The sequence below is a fragment of the Chrysemys picta genome, chromosome 10 (genome assembly GCF_011386835.1).
Source record: "Chrysemys picta bellii isolate R12L10 chromosome 10, ASM1138683v2, whole genome shotgun sequence".
Classification (NCBI taxonomy): Eukaryota; Metazoa; Chordata; order Testudines; family Emydidae; genus Chrysemys; species Chrysemys picta.
This window is the reverse complement of record NC_088800.1, coordinates 39,132,702-39,152,402: the sequence shown is the minus strand read 5'-3', so window position 1 is coordinate 39,152,402 and position 19,701 is coordinate 39,132,702. Positions and strand designations below refer to the sequence as shown.

General features: G+C 40.6%; 1 protein-coding gene across 11 annotated transcripts in view; it reads left to right on the top strand.

Annotated features, from left to right (window-relative positions):
• Positions 1–19,701, top strand: part of PPCDC (phosphopantothenoylcysteine decarboxylase) — a 50,595-nt gene that overhangs the window by 923 nt on the left and 29,971 nt on the right. For 7 of the 11 annotated variants that reach the window (XM_065559609.1, XM_042862048.2, XM_042862051.2 and 4 more), the window contains exons 2-3: positions 12,214–12,390; positions 19,476–19,571. In XM_065559609.1, coding sequence (XP_065415681.1) covers positions 12,238–12,390; positions 19,476–19,571 — 249 coding nt within the window. In that variant the 5' untranslated portion in view covers positions 12,214–12,237. Of the gene's footprint in view, positions 1–1,156; positions 1,250–12,213; positions 12,391–19,475; positions 19,572–19,701 lie in introns of those variants that run through there. The other 4 variants (XM_065559605.1, XM_042862053.2, XM_065559604.1 and 1 more) reach the window with 2 other exon arrangements.

The window sequence follows — 19,701 nt, the reverse complement described above, 5'->3', positions numbered from 1 at the left end:
GTACACACCACACGGATAAACAGATGAATGGACACATTTTAAGAGGGATGGGAAAGATTATTGGAAAAGGGCACAATTCTTTTCTGTTACACCAATGTAATTCCGTTGATGTGTATGGGGTGTCATTGATGGAAGTGAAAGCAGAATTTGGCCCAATGTTTTTACATTGCTAAACATGGATATAACGAGAGGTTGTTTTAAATTCTGCCGTGGCAAATTTTACTGCTGAATTCAGCCCTGTTGAGAAGAAAGGGTAGATGAAATCAGCAGTGGATTCATCAGTAACATGAACACTGTTGTTCTGTAACTGGTAGTTTAATAACATGGAGGGGGATACAAAGGAAAATTATTTATGCTTGTAATTTCTTAAACAGCTACTGACATCTAATAAAAATAACTTCGAAGAGCACTATGTTTAGACCCAGTTCTGCTTCGCTTTCATATTTTATTTCTCTACTTTGAAGATACTCCCATCTTTAAAAAATAAAAATGCTCTAGTATAATAACATTATGGTCCCTAACATTGCAGAAACTCCTATTACATGTTGTATTGTGGAAACTTACGTCCTGATCCTGCAATGAACTCTGCATAGGCCAACCTCTACACCCATGTAGAGTGCTATTAAAGTCACTGGATCACTGCATGGGTTCAGCCTTCCATGGAGCTCATTGCAGGATTAGGGCCTTCCTGTAGAATGTTGTTGTTTCTTTAATGCATTTTTCACATAGATATTTGTTTAGCAATTTCTGTTCCTGCTCTTGTTTCTTAGCATTTCCTAACCTTTGACTGATTGAATTTGTGATTTTAATATTCTTTAAGGTAGTTTTTTGAATCTATAATTTCCTAGGTATAACACCCTCCTTCCCCCAAAATTCCATTTTATGGAACCATATTGAATCCCCCACCTGCATAGGGCATCAGCACGGGTTAAACACAAGATTTTTAGACTCTACTGCTTGAACTAAAGGGTTACCAGATAGTGTTAGTAGATTGCTGTCCTCTATGTGAACCTACAGCTAGAGGGGAATATGACACATTTTCCAGTGTCTTGAACAGTTATTTGCTAAATAGCAGTGGAATGTTGGGATTCGATTGTCATCAGACGTCACCAGTGTGGTGCTCTGCTTTATCCAATGTTGATAACAGTTGGCTGCGTGCGTGTGTTCCCTCTGTGTGCTGCCCCGGCTCTGCAGATCGCTGACACAGCAGACCCCGAGAGAACCCCCAATGACCACAGACTCCGATAAGGTACGAAGGCACCTGACCAGGTTTATTGTCAAACGAAGCACCATAATAGTTTACCGCAGACTCTAGTCTATAGGACATACTACGAATATGTGCTCCTTGACAATGGACCAGCTCAGTCAGTGGTGGGACCCTCCACTGCCCCCTAGGCCAGACAAAGATATCCACTCAGAGGTGCATTCTTATTCACAGATATAAACAAGTTACACATTACTGCAGATGCATTGAGGTACAACCCCTCTATATGTTAGGGTACTGCCTCTCTCCTGGTACATGTTGGTACGAACAAACAAGTCTATCCATCATATTATCCTTTTGACCCTGTCTTTAGGATGGGTCAGCCTTTTCCCCATTATCTCTGTGGAATGTGTTCGTACCGGGATGTTCTGGTGCCATCCTGGCACATGTATGCATGCAATTAGCAGCCTTCTTCTTGCCAACTTCTGTCAGCAGGGCCTGCCTCTGACTCACAGCTTAACTTTGCTTTATGTTAGCAAAGTCTTGACCATTACTTTAGTTTAGACCTTAGGTCTCATACTGGGCCTCTGATACAAGGGTTTATGTTTCAGGGCCTCATCTTACTACGTTCCCACACTTTTTGTCTTTTTATGGGGAGGATGTTTGCCCATCGTCCCGGAAAAGCATAAAGTTTGGACTAAAGATAACTCAGTGGGCTAAACGCTTTTATGTGGTTACCTTATTTTACCATTCATACACTCATGCCCCACCTGTCTTTAGTCTGCACATTCCCTCGTACAACTGATGGACAGATTTTATTTTCCGATTGATTGTAGTCCCTTATGGTGGGCCTGGGAATGTTAGGCCTGGGACCATGACTGAGGAATGTAGTATTATGATTGAGCCTTAGAGGCACTCCCAAATAATTAATATATATGAATTATATGGATATGGCATATATATTTGTAGCGTATATGGGTATATATGTGTAGTATGTATATGTAGATTTCATAGATTCTAGGACTGGAAGGGACCTCGAGAGGTCATCAAGTCCAGTCCCCTGCCCGCATGGCAGGACCAAACACTGTCTAGACCATCCCTGATAGACATTTATCTAACCTACTCTTAAATATCTCCAGAGATGGAGATTCCGCAACCTCCCTAGGCAATTTATTCCAGTGTTTAACCACCCTGACAGTTAGGAACGTTTTCCTAATATCCAACCTAGACCTCCCTTGCTGCAGTTTAAACCCATTGCTTCTTGTTCTATCTTTAGAGGCTAAGATGAACAAGTTTTCTCCCTCCTCCTTATGACACCCTTTTAGATACCTGAAGACTGCTATCATGTCCCCTCTCAGTCTTCTCTTTTCCAAACTAAACAAACCCAATTCTTTCAGCCTTCCTTCGTAGGTCATGTTCTCAAGACCTTTAATCATTCTTGTTGCTCTTCTCTGGACCCTCTCCAATTTCTCCACATCTTTCTTGAAATGCGGTGTCCAGAACTGGACACAATACTCCAGCTGAGGCCTAACCAGAGCAGAGTAGAGCAGAGGGGAAGAATGACTTCTCGTATCTTGCTCACAACACACCTGTTAATACATCCCAGAATCATGTTTGCTTTTTTTGCAACAGCATCACACTGTTGACTCATATTTAGCTTGTGGTCCACTATAATCCCTAGATCCCTTTCTGCCGTACTCCTTCCTAGACAGTCTCTTCCCATTCTGTATGTGTGAAACTGATTTTTCCTTCCTAAGTGGAGCACTTCGCATTTGTCTTTGTTAAACTTCATCCTGTTTACCTCAGACCATTTCTCCAATTTGTCCAGATCATTTTGAATTATGACCCTGTCCTCCAAAGCAGTTGCAATGCCTCCCAGTTTGGTATCATCCGCAAACTTAATAAGCATACTTTCTATGCCAATATCTAAGTCGTTAATGAAGATATTGAACAGAGCCGGTCCCAAAACAGACCCACCTTATAGCCAAGCATAACCATGTTTTTCCAATCTGGTGTTGTACTCTAGCCCTTTTACTTTGGTGCCATAGATAGAAACACATTCCTATTAGGGCAATTGCAGTTATCACCTGTATCATCATTAGTAATAGGCTGAGTGTTTTGAAATACTTGGATAGGCATTGTTATAGTATATTCCACAGTATTATGTATATGAGAAGTAAAACAGAAATTTGGAGTAGTGAGACTACAAATGAGGCCGTTATATATAAATGTCTTGTAATTAGTTACTGGCCGGTACTGTGCATTCATGTTATGGGTTACCCTTAGTGCTGGTTGTCACTCTTTGGTAAGCTTTGCTGGGCAGGAAACAGGAATGGCTAGATGCTCTGTTCCATGGATTGCATTGCCCCATGATACACCAGTAGATGATGTAGATCCAGTTGTTTTTATGTAACCTACTGAATGGACAGTAACCAGTTTATCAAATAGTGCTGTGTCAGGATTTGGTATTGGTACCCAGACACTGAACAAAATTGTTTTGAATAACATGTGCCTCAGTTAGGATGCAGTGTTACTGATCCCAAATTGTGACCAGTACTAACGGGGAATTTATATACCTAATTTGTAATTTCTGTATAACAATTTTTTTTAACCAATTTGTTTCTCCTTGCCTTCATGTTGTTTGCTGTCATTAGTTTGTTGCTTTTTACCTGTGTGTTGGCTAAACAGTTTAGCAAGGTTATGCACATTGTAAATGTTGCACAGCAATAATACAATACAGCAATAATACAGTACAACGATAATACAGTAGTACAGCAACAATACAGTTGTTTTTACACAGTAACCAAGTTGAAATTAAATGACAGTTTATCCTGGTCCAGCTAGTTGTTTTTAGCTGATTGTTAACTTAATTGTCCATATATGGTAGATAGAGGTGTGTTTGACCAGTCTCTGATTTATAAAGCACTTCACTTTTCTTTTCTTGATCCTTGGGGGTTTCTTCACTGTGTACTGATATCTTCGGGTGTCTTCAGGGTGTCTTTGGTCTGTGGGATGCAACTTAAACTACTTTTGTTAGTTAACATAGTAAAGTTTTTTGTTTTGTTTTTGTTTTCAGTCACCCAAACTTAATACAAAGTTTAACTTAGTTTGTTTACAATGTAATAGGGACAATGTAATAGGGACCAAGTCTTTTATAACACAAGCTATGCTTTTGCAATTGTTGTATAAACATTCATTTTCATTTGAGGTGCATTACTAATATTTTATACTAATGTAATGCTTAACTGCTAAAATAAATGCTTACAATCTTCTGTGAAAAGGTGTATTGCTTTTTTCCCCTGAACATTCTGTGTTAGCAAAAGAGTTAATAACATAATTTTTACCAACCTTTTTAGAGTTAGTTTGCTTGTGATACCAATTTCACTCTTGTTAACTGTTTAGAACAGCGGTGGCCAACTTGTGGCTCCGGAGCCACATGCAGCTCTTCAGAAGCTAATATGCAGCTCCTTGTATAAGCACCGACTCCAGGGCTGGTGCTACAGGCGCCAACTTTCCAATGTGCGGGGGGGGGGGGGGGCTCACTGCTCAACCCCTGGCTCTGCCACAGGCCCTGCCCCCACTCCACCCCTTCCCACCCCCTCCCCTGAACCTGCAATGCCCTCGCTCCTCCCCCCCCCCCCCGCATGCCATGAAATAGCTGATCGGGAGAGAGGGGAGGTGCTGATCGGTGGGGCTGCTGGTGGGTGGGAGGCACCGGGAGTGGGGTGGGGGAGCTGATGGGGGGCTGCTGACATATTACTGTGGCTCTTTGGCAATGTACATTGGTAAATTCTGGCTCCTTCTCAGGCTGAGGTTGGCCACCCCTGGTTTAGAAGCACAAACTTTAACAACCACTGCTTCCCATTAACATAACATGACAAAAGAAAAGCATATAAAATTAAACCAAAATAAATTTTAAATACAGGTCCATGCAAATACTTTGAGGGTATTAAACATTCAGGATGCTTTGTTGTGTTTGAGAGCCAAAAGAGGAAACCTGTTGAAAACGTGGAAACCTGTTGAAATTGTTTGGTTAACTTTATGCATAAATTGTTATTTTTAAACATTTTTGCTATCACATTCTTATAACTATATTTAAAAGTGCAAACAAATTTATAAAAACCCAAACAAGAAATTGACATTTTGTTAATATTATCTTTACCTTAATGTTGGGGTTTCCTCTTACATTTTTTTCTTTGAATAACAAATTAAAAAAACTTAAAAAACAAAACAAAACTGTGATTAGTAAAAGAGAATTCTTTTTGTTTGCAATTGCATTATTTGTTGAGGCAGAAATATATGTACATATATTTGTAACTGAAACTTTTTTGAACTTTGCACACAAAAATTGGTGTTAATAATATTACGATTATACCCCAACCATGATCTTAAAATAGTGTGGTACCACATATACATATATTTTTAAAAGAGTATAAAATTGACTTTTGTTGCAACAAAATAAAAATAAAAAATAGTCATGCGACACACACAACTTACAACGCAGGACAACACACATGACATACAGGACAAACTTAAAATTAAAAACAAATAGTACCAAAATTCTATTCATAACTATACAAAATAAGACAAACAAAAATAAAAAATATAAAGGGTTAAACATTTGAATAAATAAGTTATTATCTTATTTAAAACTTTTAACAAAAATTGATAAAAATGTATTAATATTTGCCAAATTTATTGTATTAATTTGGTAACAAGGAATTTTGAGTTACTTATATTTAACATTATTTTAAATCTCTGCTATATGGAAATAAGAAAAGTCCATATGTCAAATATTAGTGAGTGGTTAGGATTAGAAGCAGGGTGTGCATTTCTGTTGCTTGGCAACAATATCTTCAAGAAAGTTAGGAAAAATTCTAGCTGTTGCATTCCTAAAGGGTTAAAATAATTAATTTACTGGATTTATTTAAAGTAAAGATTTTTATCTTGTTTTCTTTTTGTTTCTTGCTTTGTTCTGTTTTCAATTGCTTTATCTTTTGGAGGTTTCTGTAAAAACTATAACTTTTAACTTTTAACACAGAGAAAGAGTGGACGGGAGAAGAGGCAGGGAAAAAGGGGTGTGTGTGTCAAGAGCTACCTAGTAAGGTAGTGAGAATTGAGCCAAAAGAGATTAACTCTTAAGGTACAGGCAGCAGCAGCAGCAAGTTTAGCAAACTGATAAAGGATATAAAGAAAACATACTGGTATGTAAAAATATTTGAGAAAGAAGGTTATATTTTTAGCTGAGTGCGGAGTGTGGTTCCGTGGGTAAAAGCAGTTGGGAAACTGGGTTTTTATCCTGGCTCTGAGATGATAGTGGGGGTAATTATCTGCTCTTGTAAAACCTGAATTTATTCCCCCGGTGTCTGTTTTTGTCTGCATGCCAAACAGATTGCAGGAGTGACCTTTTTTTCCTGCAGTTAACTGTGTTTGGGCAACTCCATATGTTAATGCATCAATTTAGGTGTTAACCTGCTCAATTTTAGTTTTTGACTTTGAAATTCCTTTCTTTCACTCCCCTGTGATTGAGTCGCAGCTCCTGTCTTGTAGTGTGCTCTGTGAACCGTTCCATTTTTTCCTTCATTTGATTTACCAATTCAGTGAAAGTATTGTGTGCTACTTTTTCCATCTGTGCACTTACTTGTCCCATTTTGACAGGCACCAGTCTAGGTCCTGGTTTAGGTTGTACCAGAACCTGGCTTTTATCATAAGGTAGTGGCTGCACTGCAGTGGACCCCGTTTCATCTTTTAATTTTGCTAGGGCCACCTTTTTCCATTTCTGTCCCCATTCTGCAGGCACAGGGTAGCTACCTGAAGCCTGCTGTTTACCACCAATATTTATAACAGGACGGCACATGTATTTTTTTGTAGGTTCCTTGCAGCTGTTTCCAGTGTTTTATTCTGTTCCTGTGCTGGTTGTCTCTGGGCTGCTTGCCACCCTGCAAGGGGGGTGGGAGCATTCCAGGCTCTGCGTAGCTTCTTTTGATTCTTTTAACTCTTTAGTTGTTACTGTTTCTTGCCCCGCCAATTTCGTGGCATGCTGTTTTAACCATTTAATAGCCATGGTTATAGTTTGCAATATTTTACATTTTAAGGCTACAGTCTCTGCCCTAGCTTTAAAAATTACATTACATGTTTCTTCCCCATTATACTTTTTAAACTCTCTGGGGAATTGTAGGGAGGAGTTAAGGGGGTTCCGTAGCTCGTGGTTCTCTGTCATGTTAGATAGCAATTCCTACAGCGGACAGCTCGCTTACTCACCAGATCAGCTGTCGGGGTCACCAATGTCGTCAGATGCCACCGGTGTGGTGCTCTGCTCTGTTCAATGATGATAACAGTCGGCTGCGTGCATGTGTTCCCTTTGTGTGCTGCCCCGGCTCTGCAGATCGCTGACATAGCACGCCCAAGAGAACCCCCAATGACCACAGGCTCTGATAAGGTCTGAAGGCACCCGGCCAGGTTTATTGCCAAACAAAGGACAGTTATAGTTCCCACAGACTCTACCGGACATACTACGAATACGTGCCACCTGAATACTACATTCCTCAGTCATGGTCCCAGACCTAACATTCCCAGGCCCACTATAAGGGACTACAGTCAATTGGAAAATAAAATCTGTTCATCAGTCGTACGAGGGAATGTGCAGACTAAAGACAGATCAGGCATGAGTATATGGATGGCAAAATAAGGTAACCATATAACAGTGTTTAGCCTACTGGGTTATCTTTAGTCCATACATTATGCTTTTCCGGGACAATGGGTAAACATCCACCCCATAAAAAGACAAAAAGTGTGGGAGTGTAGTAAGATGAGGCCCTGAAACATAAACCCTTGTATCAGAGGCCTGGTATGAGGCCTGAGGCCTGAACTAAAGTAATGGTCAAGACTTTGCTAACATAAAGCAAAGTTAAGCTGTGAGTCAGAGGCAGGCCCTGCTGACAGAAGTTGGCAAGAAGAAGGCTGCTAATTGCATGCATACATGTGCCAGGATGGCACCAGAACATCCTGGTACGAACACATTCCACAGAGATAATGGGGAACAGGCTGACCCATCCTAAAGACAGGGTCAAAAGGATAATATGATGGATAGACTTGTTTGTTCGAACCAACATGTACCAGGAGAGAGGCAGCACCCTAACGCGTAGAGGGGTTGTACCTCAATGGGTCAGGAGTGATGTGTAACTTGTTTGTACCTGTGTATAAGAACGCATCCCTGAGTGGATATCTTTGTCTGGCCTAGGGGGCAGTGGAGAGTCCACCACTGACTGAGCTGGTCCATTATCAGGGGGCACATATTCGTAGTATGTCCTGTAGAGTCTGCAGGAAACTATTACTGTGCTTCGTTTGACAATAAACCTGGCCGGGTGTCTTCATACCTTATCAGAGTCTGTAGTCATTGTGGGTTCTCTCGGGGCCTGCTGTGTCAGCGATCTGCAGAGCCGGGGCAGCACACAGAGGGAACATATGCACGCAGCCGACTGTTATCATCATTGAACAGAGCAGAGCACCACACCGGTGGCATCTGACGACATCAATATTGTTGGATTGCATTCTTGTCTGTGGAGATGAGAGAGGTCTAATGGGTACAGAAAGCACAGCCAAGCACATAGATTGGCACATTTATTATGAAAGTAACATGGCTAACTGAACGAGGCGTACTTGTGGCACCTTAGAGACTAACAAATTTATTTGAGCATAAGCTTAGCCCACGAAAGCTTATGCTCAGATAAATTTGTTAGTCTCTAAGGTGCTACAAGGACTCCTCGTTCTTTTTGCTGATACAGACTAACACGGCTACCACTCTGAAACCTGTCACCATGGCTAACCGAGATGTTGGTCAGATGTTAGACACACATGGGACTGTAATGTGTCTCTAAAATGCACCTCCAAATGGGAGTTAGGTGCCTAAATAACTTTGAGGATCTGGACAAGGGTTTTATTCCCAGCTCTTCCTGAAGTGGCCTTGTGAAACCTCTCATTTTCCCCATCTGTAAAATGGGGGGAGTTATACTTATCTGCCTTCTAAATTAGGGGAATGAGGCCTTGCTCAATAATAAGGGCTGTGAGGAACGTGGAATTATCAACACCAATTAATGGAAGAGCTGAGACAAGAACTCATGGGCCCTTCTGGCTCTGTTTAGTATGCCTTCCCATAGGCCAAAGGGACAGCAGCTTTTGCTGTTGCAGTGTTCTGTTGGGAACTCAAGGTCTGTGAGGCTAGGGAGCATGCTAAATGCAGATGAAATCTTCAGAGATTTTAGCTGCAAGCCTCTCTAAACTGTGCTGAACATATGTAAAACTCTGACCTTATTCTGAAGAACAGGGTTTTTTTAAACAAAAATCAGCTTGAGGCAAAGACCAAGCATTCCAGCCCAAATGATTGAAGTCTGGCAAGGTTATAAAGACTTGAAAACAGTAGATTAAAGTGGAAGGGATATGGTAACCTTAACTACAGATGTCACTACTAACTCCACGTATAATAGGGGCTTAGCACTTTGAGCATTTGGAAAATAATATATAATTCAAACATTTGGATTAAATAAACCAAACGCATCCAGCAAATCTTGTATATAATTGTAACTAAAGTTTTGCAATCTGCTACATTTCCAAACCACATGCATAAAGGGCCTTATCTAAAGTCGATGGAAAGACTCCCATTGACTTCAGTTGATCTGGATCAGAACCAGAAATCCCTAGCATTTTACATTTAGTCTGGGAAGTTGTATATCACATTGTCCCCCAGCTTCCACCACTAGCTTTATATATTTATTTAAAAACATTACAAACATGGTGTTTAGTGTGGTATAAATACCTAGATCAGGGGTAGACAACCTATGGCACATGTGCCAAAGGCGGCACACGAGCTGATTTTCAGTGCCACTCACGCTGCCCGGGTCCTGGCCACCAGTCCGGGGGGGGGTGTCTGCATTTTAATTTAATTTTAAATTAAGCTTCTTAAACATTTTAAAAACCTTATTTACTTTACATACAACAATAGTTTAGTTATATTACTATATACTATATAGACTTATAGAAAGAGACCTTCTAAAAACGTTAAAATGTATTACTGACACGTGAAACCTTAAATTGAGTGAATAAATGAAGACTCGGCACACCACTTCTGAAAGGTTGCCGACCCCTGGTCTACAGTATAATGGCATTGCTATGGTGCTGTGGCTATGACATCATAACCCTGTAATGTAAATGCAATTTATGCTAACGGAAGGGTTTTTTTCATCGGACAAGGAATACCACTTCTCCAAGTGATGGTAGCTAGGTTGATGGAAGCATTCTTCTGTTGGCATAGCTGAACCCGTGTGGGGGTTAGGTTGGCATAGTTTCGCACCCCTCAGTAATGTGGCTATGTCAACCTAAAATTTTAAGTGTAGACCAAGCCAGACAAAGGGTGGGAGAAAGGAAATATTATTCTCCCCATTTTATAGATCAGAAGTACAGGGAGTCTAAGTGTCTTGCCCAGTGTCACACAGGTTGTCTGTTGCAGAACTGGGCATTGACTCAGACCTGAATCCCAGTCTTGTGCCTTAAACATAAGTTCATACATCAGTTATTTCAGGAAGTGTAATTGCTTGTGGTAACTCCAATCTGCTTCTGCTGTGATGCACAAGATATTAACACTCTTGACTGGCATTGGTTAGGCAAGTGGCAAGATGTGACTTCTGCTTTTCTGCTAAACTGTGTTCGCTTCATGGCTATCTCATCCTCTACTTTGCTGGTCTGTTTTGCCCACCTATTACATCAGGGGGCCTAATCTCTGACTGAGTTCTTGGTACTCCTATGAAGCAAATGATGATGATGATAACTCTTGTATGAGATCCAAGGTGCATACATGTGACTGATTTATTAAAAAACAACAACATGCATTCATTACTCCTATTAGACACTGAACGTATCCATCTCGACTGAGTCACATGCCTTTTCCATATTAAGTGAGAACAGCAGACTCTAAATCCTGTACCAATTTGGACAAATGAAGTAGCCTCTTTACATTTATTTCTGTTGACCTTCCAGAACAAAGCCTGACATGTCCTGAAGCATGAATCTAGGCTGTCTATTTTCAAGTCTTTTAGCTAAAAACTTATTGTTATTTAATGGTGAAGATTCTGCAAGGTACTGAGTATACTGACCCCAAGCCGTGGGGGCCAGAGACTACTCATGTACTTAAAGTTAAGCAAGTGGTTAAGGGTTTTTCTGGATCAGGGTCAGATTGCTCATCACCTCGCAGGATCGAGCCTAAAACTGGGTGACCTGATTTAGGATCTACTAGGATCCTTCCACTTTTCAGTAATGTTGATAATTTTGCTTCCCTTAATAACACTGGAAGGGATCCCTTCCATTGTGCCTCTCTGTTAATTGACAATAATATGGGATTCCTCTTAAGATTTTGAAATGTTACCTCAAGACCACCTGTTTTACCTCCTGGTATCCTGTAAGTACTTTTGCTAGCTCACTTTCACCAATTGGGCTATTCCGGATGTGGAAAGGATCCCATTTACTTCAATGAGAGTTCCTGACTCTGAGGATTTGCATGTTGCAAATGTACTCCACACTACAGAATCTGACTCTTTAGCTCATGCTGTAGCAACATATCCATTTAGCTCTGGATCAATTTCTGGAGTCATCCAAAATGGCAGCCATCATTCATATAACCTTGATCACAAGCAGTCACTTCTGGTGAATGCACGTTGAGTGCTTTGAGCCATAATACCTAATCTTTTTTAAACTGTTAAGTTAATTTCACAGTTAACCCTGATGTGGCCTTTAGAATAATAGGTAACTGCGGAGGAGCAGAATGTTATGGTGACCCTCCCACCTGATTACTGAAAGAAGTGTGACACTTCTTGGATCAGTTTATATTGTTCTGAACTGAAGAGTGTTTTGAGGCCACTTACTGATATTCTGTATAGGGAAGCAAATCAGCAATTTCTCTGCACGTCTATCATTAGGTAAATCCAGCTCAAAGTTTGAAGACTGTTTCTCCTTGTTTGTAGATTTGATTGTCGCCAAGGTGCATAATGGAGCCCTTAACCCTTTCAGAGCCACAGCCTTCCCCACAAAACAGCTTGCCCACACCACAAAAGTACCACCATGTCCTGGTGGGTGTTACTGGAAGTGTGGCTGCCCTGAAGTTGCCTATTCTTGTCTCGGAATTGCTGGAGATTCCTGGGGTGAGTAACGTATGCTCCAGTGAGTTAGAAGAGAAACTGTAAATATGATATCTTCCTGTTTCCTTTTTATCCTCTCTTAGTGGAGATCAGATTAGGTCAGTTAGAATTTTAAAGCTGATTCTAGATGCTGGTCCTGGGGTCTAAAAATTAGGCTGAGCATTTTTCTGTCTCTTTCACCATGATCAGTAATAAAGATTCTCACAATAAGAGTTTATCTGACCGTTTTGTTGATATCACACAATACATGATGGAAACCAGCTTTGTCTCTCATCATTATGTGGGCTTTACAGGGCTCACCGATGTAAAAATGTAGATGTCAGTAAAGTCAGCAAACCTGAATTTACGAGATACATATAGTAAAAAGTGCCATGTGCTCTTTGAAACTCCAAATTTGTAGTTCAGATTGTGCAATATAAGTAGTCTCAGTAGTTGAGACATAGAACTTAAAAGTTGGATGCTAGTGTAAAACGGAAGAGGACAAGCTATAAAAATATAAAAGCATCTGTATGCACATTTTAAAATTTTTATCATTGCCTAGAGTAACCAGTTTATCCAGCAGATGGCAGTATTAGCCAGGAGTGAATAGACTTACATTCCAAAAAAAAGGGAACTATAATAGCTTTTGCTTTAAAGTAAAAGGAAAATTCAGAATGCTCTCACATTTTGGAACCAACCCAATTATCGTGGTTCATTGAAAAAAAAAAAAAGAGAGAGAATTTGTGGCACCATCTTTCTTAAACATAGGCCAAATACATAATGCATTTATATTGCTTGTTGGGTTGCTAGATGGCCTGGTTTAATATCCTTTGGATGATTCATATGTTTGGGATTCCTTCACTCCAGAGCTCAAGGTACCCCATGAGATTTGGACATAGGAGACGATATTTTGGAAATTGTGAAACTGATTGGTGGTGGCAATAGCAAATCTGGAAAGGCTGTTGAAGGTACACAGAGTTGTCAGGGTAGCAGTGCTGTATCTTGTCAGCTGTTGGAAAGAAAGTTCAGCTGGCATGTTGGGGGGCCTTAGTTAAGCTTTTCAGTTCCAGTAACTGAAAGAGGTTTAAGGTTCCAGACCAGATTGGGAGGGGGATGGGGGTGGGAATGGACAGAAGAAAGTGATGCAGAGACAGGAAGAGGTCATGTCAGAACCTTAGGTTATGTGCTGCTACGTGTATGGAATGTAGGTTATGCAGGGATTGTCCATTCCCCCAGCCCTCATCCCCAGCTTTCTGGATTTCCATCTTAGCAACAGGAGATGCCTGAATCATAGATCCCGCAGCATACTTTCTCTCTCTCTCCTCACCCCCATCCTGTACTGGTATCTGAAGGATTTCCCTCCACTCTGTAGGTGACAGGAAGAGAGAAAACTACCCATTCTGTAGGAGTCTAGATCAAAGCACATCCCTTCTCTGTGAATATTTTGATCATAAACAAACTTTTCAGCAAGCTGGATCCAAATTTGATAGCAAGGCTCCTGGATTCTGTGATCCTCCTGTGCAGGAGTCTGCAGATTTTGTGGCAGCTTCATTTAAATTTAAAAATAGAGGTTTTTACTGAATGAAATATAAAGAATCCATTCAGTCTAGGAGCCCCGGTTATTTATTTTGGCAATAAATTCAATTTATCTTCTACTGTCTGGACAATTTCAGGGCCTGAGCCAAAGTCAAATAAAGTCAATGGGAGTCTTTCCAGTTACTCTAAAACAGGCCCTCAGTTTTAACTTGCTGCAGATTTTTGTGCTGACAACAGAGAACTGTCTTACGACAGTTGTCAGAGGAACTTGGGTAGAAAACAGCTGAAGTTTTTGGATCATTAGGAGATGTGCTGAGAGGTTTAGGGTTGTAGGATAAGCATGTTAGATAGAAGTTTGTGCTAAAACGATCAGCAGTGAAATAGTTGACAATTTAAATATCAATGTTGTAATCATTAGGTTTCAGATTCAACCATTCATTGAGATGAATGAGGTAGTTAATACATCTTATAGCCATCAGGTTAGGCTCTCTGCAGACTCAGGAAGTTAACAGTGCATCAGTTAAAATTTTAAAGGTTTTCTTCATAAACATGGCTGTTGAAGCAGAAAAAAAGTGCTGTTTTATCCAGGCCAGTGGAAAATTCTGATGGTCACTTATGTATTTGCTCAGGGTTACTAATACAAGTCAAATCACTGCTTTCTTGACTCTTTAAAATGGCACTCACATAAATGTGGGCAAAAATCAGGCTGGCAGAGCATTGGCTAGTGGTCTCTGTGTAGAGACAGCAAAGCAGGAGATCCAAGCTTAGCCCTAGATGAAGTCTTGCACTCCACTAGCCTCTGGGTATTTGCTGAGTCTCCTCATGTAAAACACACAACTTGTGACTCCAGCACGCTTCTTTTACCAGGTGACGTGTACATCAGCTTGTATCAGCAGTTAAACAGAGGAGTCACATGCTCATTTTCTATTTTAGCTATTATAGAGGCAAACAGAGGCTGTTACTGGTATATAGAAAGGAAAGAATACTGATCTCTTTCCAACTTAGGTGGAGGGACATGAAAGTCCCACTTAGGATGAGTAAGCAAGGAGCCCATCCCTGCAGAAAAGAATTTTACAGTGGGAATAATTAATCATTGGAATGTGTTAAATTCTCTATCACTTGGAGTTTTTAAATCATGACTGAATGTCTTTTGTAGCCCGCCTGCTTGCTTGCTTGATTATATCCTTTCTTATGGGTTTGTTGATAATAGCTTTATAGCTTTATAACTTTGTATTAGAGTATTTTTTTGCAGTAACGGAAGAAACCTATAGGCCACATCCTGTATGATGAGCTAAAGCAAGTTAGTGTACATATGTTTGTGACCTTTGGCATAGAGAAGTTGCCAAGCGATTGTGCTCTATAAATTTCACAGGTACACCACAAAGAACATGGAAATAACCACCAAGCTGATTCAGGCCAGAAATAACAGATGTGACAATGAACACCCCGATTTGATGTGGGTGAAGAAATTGGACATGGAAGGTTGGGCACATAAGAGGGCAAACCACCATAATTAGGGTTAGGTTAGTTTTTTCTTGGGTCTTTTTTGGCTTAGTTTTCTGGCTTTCTAGCTCTCTAGCTTCCCCTAAATTTTTCACCTTCCACTCAAGCATTGAGGAACCTGGACCATCGGACTCTTTTGGCATGCCAGAAATGAGGCTGGTCCTTTGTCTCTTACCACCAGGTTCTCAAGGAAGGATGAGAGTATGTTAATCTAGGAAGTTTTATAGTAAAGGATACCACATGTACCTCCAAAAGAGTACTATTTCCTTTTTAATTCTGGTTGATTACTTTCCATTTGATTACTTTTCCACTTACGTCAGTAAAAGTCTCTACGGCTGTATTGTGTTCTCAGCATAAATGTCCTTGTCATACATCCTGCGGGGTTCTTGCAAGACTCTATGTAACCTGATTTCGGGACAAGAACCATATCTTCTGATCAGATCAATTGGCAAGCCTTTTAACTTATATAAATAATAATATTAATCCCCTAAAATCAAGCAACACAACTGTTATGAAGGCAAACAGAGGCTGTTACAGATATATAGAAAGGAAAGAATACTGATTTCTTTCCAACTTAGGTAAAGGGACATGAAAGTCCCACTTAAGATGAGTAAGCAAGGAGTCCATCGCTACAGAAAAGAATTTAACAGTGGGAATAGTTAAACACTGGAACAGCTTACCCAGGAATGTGTTACATTCTCCATCACTTGGAGTTTTAAAATCATGATTGAATGTCTTTTGAAAAGATGCACCCTAGCTTAACCACAAAATATTGGGTTCAATGCACGAATCACTGGGTGCACTTCTCTGGCCTGTGCTATACAGGAGGTCAAACTAGATGATCAGAATGGTCACTTTTGGCCTTAAAATCTGTGAAAGAAATGGCAGAAAGAGAGTGGTTTTTAAGTGCCTTGGCTACAGTTATGTTTGTGTTTCGAAGGGCTTGTCTACACTATAAAAGTTTGCTGCCTTATCTGTACCGGTATAGTTAATGCAGCAAAAAACTCTGGTTGTGTACACAATTATATCAGTATGAAAATTCTTATATCACTATATAGCTTATTTTGGTTCAGGAACTGAAATAAACTATATTGCTATAAGGCACCTTTATATCGGTATAACTGCATATACACTAGAGCTCTTACTGGTATAACTAAATGGGCAATAATAATAATAATTAATATATCACACCCCTAACCAGTGTAGGCTTTGTGTACACTAGAAAGTTTAGTTATAGCTATACTGGCAAACCCTCTAAGGCTCTGTCTACACAGTGCACCTTAGAGTGACAGCTGTGCTGCAACAGCAGTGCCGCTGTAAGGTGTGCAGTGTAGCCACTCTTCATTAGCCAGAAAAAAAAGCTCTCCTGCCGACAAAATAAAACCACCTCCAATGAGGGGCGGTAGCTTTGTCGTTGGGAGAGCGTCTCCTGCTGATAAAGTGCTGTCTACACCAACGCTTTTTGTCAGTAAAATTTTTGTCGGTCAGGAGTGTTTTGTTTTTTTCCCCCCCACACCCCTGACTGACGAAAGTTTTACTGCTGAAAGTGCAGTGTAGACATAGCCTTAGTGTAGTTGCAGCTTATAGCAGCAAAACAGTGCTTTTGCTGGTATAGTCTATACCAGTTACTGAACAAGGAGAATTGCACCCAGTGATTCCTGCATTTAACCCAATATTTTGTGGTTAAGCTAGGGCTTTTATTAATATAGAAATGTCATCCAATATTAGTATTCTGGCTGAAGTCTATAGTATAGATCTGACCACAATTATGCTAGCACGCTCCAAAAGATTCCTAGTGCATGTTAACATTGGGACTACATCAACACACGCTAAGAACCTTTTAGAGTGTGTCAGCCAGGTCTACATGGGGCAGTTTCAGCACAACATTTTAGAATGCTCTACAATTTCCACCCCTTCGGTGCACATTGACACACCTTGTAGACAAACCTAAAGAATGCAATTGCTGTATAAAATCAGCATTTAAATAGGCTGTGTAGGCTCTGAGGTAAACACCTCATTGAGGCAAATAGGGTAGCAGATAGTGCAGTTAGCACCTTTGCTGCTGCTGTTTGGCTGGAAACAGTTTTGTGCAAAGTGAGGTTAATGGGGAAACTGTGGTTGTTGCTCTGAAAATGATTTTGACACTGGAAAGGGCCAGAAATGTGTGTGATTTCAAATGAAAGCTATGGCAAATGAGCAGACATTGCAGAAAGAGCATAATGTCCCAGAGTATGATGCAGAATAACTGGATAGTGCCCTGCTGTGAAGAACAAGCAACCACAGAACCCAGCCTGGAGGAGGAAGAGCTGAAAGACATGCACTCAGATAGTGCTGGCTGACTCCAGCTAGCCTCTTGCTTGTTAGATTGCAGTTCATAGGTACGTGCCCCAACTATGCTTTGACATTCCCGCTTTCAAAGCCACATAAACTAAACTGGAAAAAAGCACTTTTATTCCAGAATAAGACTGTCAATCCAGTATGATGTACTGCTACACCTGTATCAGTATAAATATACCCGCATAGTATATACATGTAAATTTCTATATGTAGACCAGCCCTCCTTAGATTCTGAAATAAACAGTAAAGTGATCAAAGACCCTGAAGTTTGGGGGCTGGAATTTTCCACTGCCCCAGGTCATCCTAGGTAACAAGGGTGGAGGAAGATGAGCCTAGAATTGTCATTGCTAGGAAGATAAAACAGACTGAAAAGATAAAACAGACTATAAAACAGTCACTGTTTGGGAGATACGTTAACCTGTTCCCAAGCCTCAACTGCTGCTGTTGGAAATGGTCAGCAGCTTTTGGTGACAACAGAAGCGTATAGCAGCTAGCATGATGAGCACACTTAGAAAGCCCATAATCAAGTCTATTACTATGGATGTGCCTACACAAAGGTTTTCTTCAAATTCTCCCATCACTGGTGGAAATAATGGCAGGAAGTGCTAGCATATACTGGCCATCATCAGTAAAGAACAAAGTCTTTTGTCCTCTTTAATGTTCCACTCTAGTCCATCTACTGTTGATGGGCCTTCCTTGTTGGCCACTTTCTGTTGGAGATAAGCACTTTACACTAGTTAATGTCTCTCTCCCGTCTGGTGATTTACACAGAGGGTTACAGTGAAAACACTCAAATATTACCTTGTGATATGGGATACAGATATGATAAATGAGATTAATACATGCAGCAACTTACAAGCATTCCATAAAATCTAAACACTAAATGCATTCTTATTCTAGTACCTATTTTAACAATACTAACACACAGGTGAGCCTGACTGATTTCAACCATATATTTGTAAGTATTCAGTTGAGGCATGGGGATCTTGGCATGAGCTGGTACCTGGTATGCCAGCATCACACTCCATAATAGGTAGTAAGTGTGCATCCTCATTGGTAGTAGGACAACAGCCAGAGAATTTGAGAAAAGCCTCCTTGTAGTTAAAACCATTGAGTTACACCCATAATCTCGCATGGTAGACAGACTGTTTGCATGGAGTTTAATTGCAAATGCAGCAGATGTAGTTATTCATAGATGGATGAACAAAAATCCTGCCAGACAGAAATAGCCCTGGGAAACAAAAGGTTTTCTTATGGTGTCTTCTTGTCCACGGCCATGAGGTGCTCTGGTTAATAGGGCCTTCCAGAGCCAGGCACTTTCACACCCTCTTTCCATACACATCTCATGATCAAACAAGGATCTTATATGGAGCTTTGTTTTTCCTGGCAGCCCTCTTTTCTAAACCACGCCTCTTTTTTGTCTGTTTTGGTCATCTTCACTGGCCCAACTGCTGGTTGGTTATTTGCATATGCTAGGAACCAAATGACTAAGGCCCAGCCTGTTCATGTGAAGAACAGAAATGAGTATCTGGCTTGCATTGCACCTGTTGGTGCCTGACCTTTCAGCAGTGACTGGAAGTGGTTATGCAAATATGAATAGTAGGGTGAAGTCTTGGTGTGAGGGCCTGATATAAAACTCTTTGCCACCCAAGTCCTCCTTCCCTTGCCTGGCTCGGGGCTTTTATGTTATATACTGTAATTGTTTGTCTCTCCTCCTCCTTTTCTCTCGTTAGCTGAAAGTGCGTGTGGTAACAACCGAGAGGGCAAAACATTTCTACAACCCCCAGGAGATTCCTGTAACCCTCTACAGTGATACTGAGGAATGGCAGGTCAGTATCCCTCTTCTACCCGATCTGATCCTTTCTCTATGGTTGTTGGGGACACCTAATTCCCATGCCAGCTTCACTTTTTATATAGGATTTGTTTGTTCATTCAGTTGACCTAGTCTTCCAGAAATGG